The sequence below is a fragment of the Leptopilina boulardi genome, unplaced genomic scaffold (assembly GCF_019393585.1).
Source record: "Leptopilina boulardi isolate dan_hultmark-lab unplaced genomic scaffold, ZJU_Lbou_2.1 LbouV2_300, whole genome shotgun sequence".
Lineage (NCBI taxonomy): Eukaryota > Metazoa > Arthropoda > Insecta > Hymenoptera > Figitidae > Leptopilina > Leptopilina boulardi.
In genome coordinates this window covers 1,849,722-1,855,889 of record NW_026137864.1, presented here as the reverse complement: position 1 = coordinate 1,855,889, position 6,168 = coordinate 1,849,722, and the positions used below count along the sequence as shown (strand labels likewise).

At 24.0% G+C, this 6,168-nt stretch overlaps 1 protein-coding gene across 2 annotated transcripts; it reads left to right on the top strand.

Moving 5' to 3' along the window:
• The first annotated feature begins 595 nt into the window (after positions 1-595).
• Positions 596-5,201, top strand: LOC127282542 (zinc finger FYVE domain-containing protein 1-like). 2 transcript variants are annotated; one of them, XM_051306844.1, is made up of 7 exons: positions 596-682; positions 1,545-2,116; positions 2,204-2,470; positions 2,558-2,930; positions 3,776-4,037; positions 4,179-4,623; positions 4,953-5,201. In XM_051306844.1, the coding sequence occupies exons 2-7, from the start codon at positions 1,600-1,602 to the stop codon at positions 5,174-5,176; spliced, it is 2,088 nt and encodes a 695-aa protein (XP_051162801.1). In that variant the 5' UTR covers positions 596-682; positions 1,545-1,599; the 3' UTR covers positions 5,177-5,201. The 2 variants fall into 2 exon arrangements, with proteins under 2 accessions (XP_051162801.1, XP_051162800.1); XM_051306843.1 differs by lacking the exon at positions 596-682 and adding an exon at positions 816-994.
• Positions 5,202-6,168: the final 967 nt, after the last annotated feature.

Genomic DNA, 6,168 nt, shown 5'->3' with positions numbered 1-6,168 from the left:
ATTTATATAATATTTTATTTTAATGAAATTGGAATTTAGAATTAATTATTAGAATTTTTTTTTAAATAAAAAATTCTTTTTTATATTTTTTATTAATTTATAAATTTTGTTGTAATTAGTGAGATTATTTTTAATTTAAATTATAATAAAAAATTGTAAGAGATTTAATTAGAAACTAGATACCGTATTAAATATTAATTTTTAGTAAACATGTTTCACTTTAAGATTTTTAATTTAGTATTCTATATAGTAATTCTTTAATTTTAAAAAATTTTTCCAATTAAGTTGTTATTAATAGGAAAAAAATATAAATTTATAAAATACAAATTAGTGTCTAATAATTTTTAAAAGTTTGAAAAAAAAATTTGTCATTTTTTTGTAATTTTAATAAATTTTGCGCCATTTTAGATTCAAAATTCATATTTTAATAATTCTCTGAACAAAAACATATAGATATAAAAAAAGAGTTTTAATTTTCATTATCAATTTTTTGTTTTAAACCATTTTAATAATAATAATAATAATAATTTTAAATAAATACATGCAGAAAATTTTAGCCAATCAGGATGTTTTTAATATTTCAATGTTAAATAAAGTGATTGGTAGAGGCACGGGAGTCGGATTTAGGTATTCTATCAGCGCACCCTTAATTGCGGCAGTGAATCATTGAATTTGATAAAAAGTAAGAATAATACATTCTTTTTAAAATACGTTTTAATTTTTTTTTTACAAAACATTAATTAATAAATTCGATTATACAGTTGTCAGAAATAGATAAATTTTGTTTTGATAAATTTGCGTTTTTAAAATAGAAGTTTGCAAAGTAAAGGTATTCATGATGGCGGAGGCGCGTCTCCTTGCGTCGTAATTGTTGTTTAGAATTTATTTCAAAATAAACATTGTTTCACATTTTCTTTAAACTATTTAAATTTGAAATTTACATTAAATAACAATAAATTTACTCATAAAAGTAATTTACTTTGACTGTTATAAAGTAAGTATATTGAAAATTATTAAATTTCTATATTGGAAATTGCGCAGTAGTTGTTGACAAAATTTTCAATTGGTGTCCTCGAGTGTTTCTTTTCCGCAATTTTCTTTTGCAAAATAACTTTTATTTCTATTTTGTATAGTAATATGTTTTTTTTTTTTCATTTGAAATGTGAAAATTAAATTATTTTTTTTTATATTTACGAAATTATATGCGCGTAAACAATTTTAGGGTTAGGATAACCTTCTGACAGTTATAATTATAATTTTATCAATATTACTGTTATTCCTTTTTTGTTCATCGTGTATTGATAATTTTTGTATTAATTTCTATTCATAATGAAATTATAAATTTAAAAATATATTTTTTAAACTTCTATATATATAAATTTATTTTAATTGTATGTTTATTTATATTATTTAACGTTTTTTTTGTAAATATAATATTTTTCTCAAACATTTTTATATTATTAGAGAATGAAAATAGAATAACTAAAAACCAATAGAGAAAGTCTTTGTAAATAATTATAGATCAACTTTTCTATTTTTAACAGGTTTAAAATACCATGCACTGAAAAAAAAAAAAAAAAAACTCCAGAAAAGGGCAAAATGAGTGCTTTAGATTATCGAAGTAAAACTCACTCAATTTGGCATGGCCATCGTGTTGATGGAACAAGTCCAGCAATTATGGAAAGTTTAGACAGTCTCTCCATAAATAATCGCGATGAAAATCAATTATTGACTATACCATTTAATCAAGGGGGAAATAATTTATCTCTACATGGTGTTTCATCACAATTACAAGGAATTAATTCAAAATCATCATCACTTTCATTTGATGAATTACAAAGTTTTCTTCTCATTGACGAAAAGGAACGTCTTAAAGTTTCTAATGTTGAACAATTTATCAATAAATTGAATTGTAACGATAAAGAATTAAAAATTAAAGTTGTTTCAATATTTGGCAATACAGGTGATGGTAAAAGTCATACATTTAATCAAACATTTTTTAAAGGTAGAGAAATTTTTAAAACATCAAATGAACAAAGCTCATGTACACTTGGCGTTTGGGCTGCTTTTGATCCAAATCTTAATATTATTTGCTTGGACACTGAAGGACTTTTAGGTAATTTATTATTTTTTTTTTTAAATAAATTTCAATGAAATGCGATAAACAAAAAAAAATTGACAATTTTTTTTCTCTATTTTTCAGGTGTAACTGTACATGAAAATGAACGCACAAGATTACTTTTAAAAGTTTTGGCAGTTTCTGATATTGTTGTTTATAGAACTCGTGCTGAAAGATTACATCGTGATTTATTTACATTTTTGGGAGCAGCCTCTCGCGCTTACAGTCATCATTTTCAATCAGCTTTGCAGGCTGTTGGTCAGAGGGAAGGAGTTTTGAGTTCTGTCAGTAATTTAGGACCGAGTGTAATTATTTTTCACGAAACAAGACACACGAGTCCATTAACAAATGGTAATTTTATTTTTACATATTATTTCTAATTTTAATTGTTGTAAAATAAAGCAAAAAAAAAAAATAATAATAATAATGATTTTAAAGATGCAGCCGAAAGTGCAGAAGACATTTTAAGAACACGATTCGCTCAAATGCGATTGGAATTTGAGGCATTCAGTTCAATTAAATATGTGGGAGTTCAAACTTTAAATCCTCCAACTGATTATGAACCATTGCGTTTGGCAATTAGAAATGAATTAGACAATACAACTGTTAGATCGGCAAGAAAACCGCATTTAGTTTACAATACATTAAAAATTCTCAATGACAAATTCTCTGGTGAAATTGAAAATATTTCAATTATTCTATTTCCCGATCAATATTTCACTTGTCCTGTGAAATGTTTTAGTTGTGGATGTCGATGTCAAAATAGTATGGGCCATCTTCGTGAAGGAAAACCACATACAAGTGATACCAGGTAATTGTTTTTTTTTTTTTTTTTTTTTTTTTTTTTTTTTTTTTTTTTTTTTTTTTTTTTTTTTTTTTTTGCAAAAAAAACAAAATTGTAATCGAGAATTATAAAATTTAAGGAAAAAAACAAACTTTTTTTCCGTAAATTTAAAAATTTTTTTTTATATAACGATAGTAAAATTAATTTCAATTTGAATCTTATTTTTCCTTTTCACTTTGGAAAAAAAAACTGTATTAAATTTCAGTTCTTTTGGTAAAAAAAAAAAAAAATTGTTAAAATTTAGAAAGGGCGGGAGGCAACATTAGGACAAAATTAGAAAACGAGATTTAAAATAGCCTACAGTCTTCAGATTTCAACAGATTTTAGTAAATTTTTTTTTTAAATACTTGCATTAAATTTAAGACTGATTTTTAAATTTTGTTGTCTATTTGAAGTAACTCAATGGAAATAGCAAAAAAAAAAAAAAAAAATAGTATTTTTGTTTAGTTTTTACATTATAAATTTTTGTAAATAATTTTTAAATTTCTCAAAATTGTTTACAATTAGTTGCCTTGAGTATTTTTAGTAAATATAATAAATTATTTAAAGGATGTTATTTTAATTATATTAAATACAAATTTAGTATATAATTTCAATATTGTGGAAATTGTGATTAGTAAATTTTATGAATAGAAAAAAAAAAAATATTGGATTATAATAATTAAGTAATACACTTTGAATGATAGATTTTTATCTCCAAATATTCTAGGCTTTTAATTTTTATGAAATTTTTAGATATTTTAATATTATTTACTAAATGGACATTTTTTTAAAAATTCTCTTGAAATTTTATTTTAATTTTTTTTTTAAAGATGTCGGTATCAGCATCAGTATGAAAATGTAGTATACATTTGCAAACAATGCCATGGAAATGGAAATGAAGTTATAGTGACGAGTCGAACACAAACACAAAATGACAGTAGTTGGTACGGTTTGGCGAAATATGCATGGACCGGATACGTAATTGAATGTCCGCAATGCGGAGAAATTTACAGAAGCCGTCAATATTGGTATGGTAATAAGAATCCCGAGGATGTGTCTGTTCGTTCTGAAATCACTCATGTTTGGAATACGGTAAAATTAAAATCGAATATTTTTAAAAGAAATAATCAGAAAATTAGAAAAAAATTTAGAATTAAAAAAGAAATTATATATATTTTTAATGATTTATGTTCTGAATTTTTTTTTTTTTATAATTTTTCACAAATTTTACAGACAAATATCAGTATTACACCACAAAATACAGCTCAGAGAGTACTCGATGGAGTCTCCTATTTAAGTGAAGCTGTAACAAATGTTTCTTTACAACCGACGAAAGCAATAACCGCTTGGGTTGCCGATCAAGTTGCTCCAACTTATTGGCGACCAAATAATGAGATTCAACACTGCCATAAGTGCAATAATTTATTTGGACCTACGGACACAAAACATCATTGTCGCTCTTGTGGCGAAGGTTTTTGTGCTTCATGTTCGTCAAGAACAAAATGTGTACCAGAGAGAAATTGGAATACACCCGTTAGAGTTTGTGATTTTTGTTACAATAAAGAGACAAATTCGAATAACGAGTCCAAAAATACAGAAGATGTTAGTGTCAGAAAAGTTTCTGAGCACGTTGTTTCAACATTCAGCGCTGTTGGATCTGTTCTTTCTTATTCTAAATGTAAGTTGTCAGTATTAAAAAAAAAAAAAAAAAAAAAAAAAAAAAAAAAAAAAAAAAAAAAAAAAAAAATGTGAATATTCTCTTAAATTCATTAAGTACAAAATTTATATCAGAATTTAAAAATTTTTAATTCTTTATTTCCAATACAACTTTCTTTTTCTCATCAATTTTATTTAATTCACATATCCTGAAAATTTAAATTAATGAATTTTTTAGAATAATATTTGAATATATATTTTCTTAGTAAATATAACAAAGAAATTTTTTTCATATTAAATAATTATTAAAGATAATTGACTAAATATAATTAAACATATAAATTATTTTAGCATTGATTAAAGACACTGCAAGGCCTACGTATTGGGTTCCTGACTCGGAAGTAATTCTTTGTTGTGTTTGCGATAAAGAATTCTCAGATAAGGTTCCTCTACATCATTGTCGTGATTGTGGTCGTGGTGTATGTCAAGATTGTTCACAACATAAAAAACCAGTCCCTCGTCGCGGTTGGCTAAATCCAGTTCGTGTTTGCGATTCCTGCACAAAAATAGACTAGAATACAAGAATAGATTTCATTTTCATTTAAAGAGAAAATCTTTATTTCTTTTGCTTTCAGATGTAATTTATTTTTGAAGAAAAAAATCAAACAAACAAAACGTCATGCTTAAGATAAAATATGGAAAATGATTGACAACTCTTGTTTTCTTTTTTTTGTTTTTCTGTAAAAAGAAAGAAACAAACAAAAAAAAAAAAGAAAAATAGGGTCTCTGTACTTTTCAACTTCTTTGAAATCTTCATGAGGCTATTTTTTTACTCGGAAATAAATTTTTCTATTCTATTTTTTATACAAAATGACACATTCACTGAGGATCTTGTTTATTGTTTGTTTAAATTTATTTTGTTGGCAAAAAAAAAAGTGGGGCAGTGCCATAAATTTTAAACTGTGCCAGTTGTCAATTTTCTGTTGATAAAATTAAAATCCTGTTTATTATTTTTAATAATAATAATTAATTGAAATAAAAAAAAAAAACTTCTTCTAGTTGTAATAATTAATGAAACATTTGTGATTTTTGAAAAAAAAAGGAAGAACAGAATATATAATTGTTATTTGGTTTCCATCCAAAAAAGAAAAAAAAATACAAACTTTAATAAACAAAAAAAAAAAGTACTAATTAGAGTATATATGGTCGTTTTCATGGGAAATTTACCTATGACATTTTAAATTTGAATAAATATGTTTATTCGAATTTAAAAGGACGTAGTTAAATTTCAAATGTAATCACACATATGTTAAATATTGAATGTAAATATTGGTAGGAATTACAGTGCATTAATAATAATATTTCGCATTAAATATTATATTATTAAAGAAAAAGTACACATTCACTATCAAAATAATTGTAGATCTTAGATAAAAATAATAATAATATTATTATTATTCTATCTATTATTACAATCAAGTTCTATTTATATATTTAAAAAATAATAAATATATATATATATTAGAAATATACATATGTAGTATGTATATCTAACGTTAAGTCGGCT

Coding starts and splice junctions, on each gene's coding strand:
- LOC127282542 (XM_051306844.1), top strand. CDS start 1,600: ATGAGTGCTTTAGATTATCGAAGTAAAACTCACTCAATTTGGCATGGC. Junction 2,471..2,557: donor CACGAGTCCATTAACAAATG/GTAATTTTATTT, acceptor ATGATTTTAAAG/ATGCAGCCGAAAGTGCAGAA. Junction 4,038..4,178: donor TCACTCATGTTTGGAATACG/GTAAAATTAAAA, acceptor CAAATTTTACAG/ACAAATATCAGTATTACACC.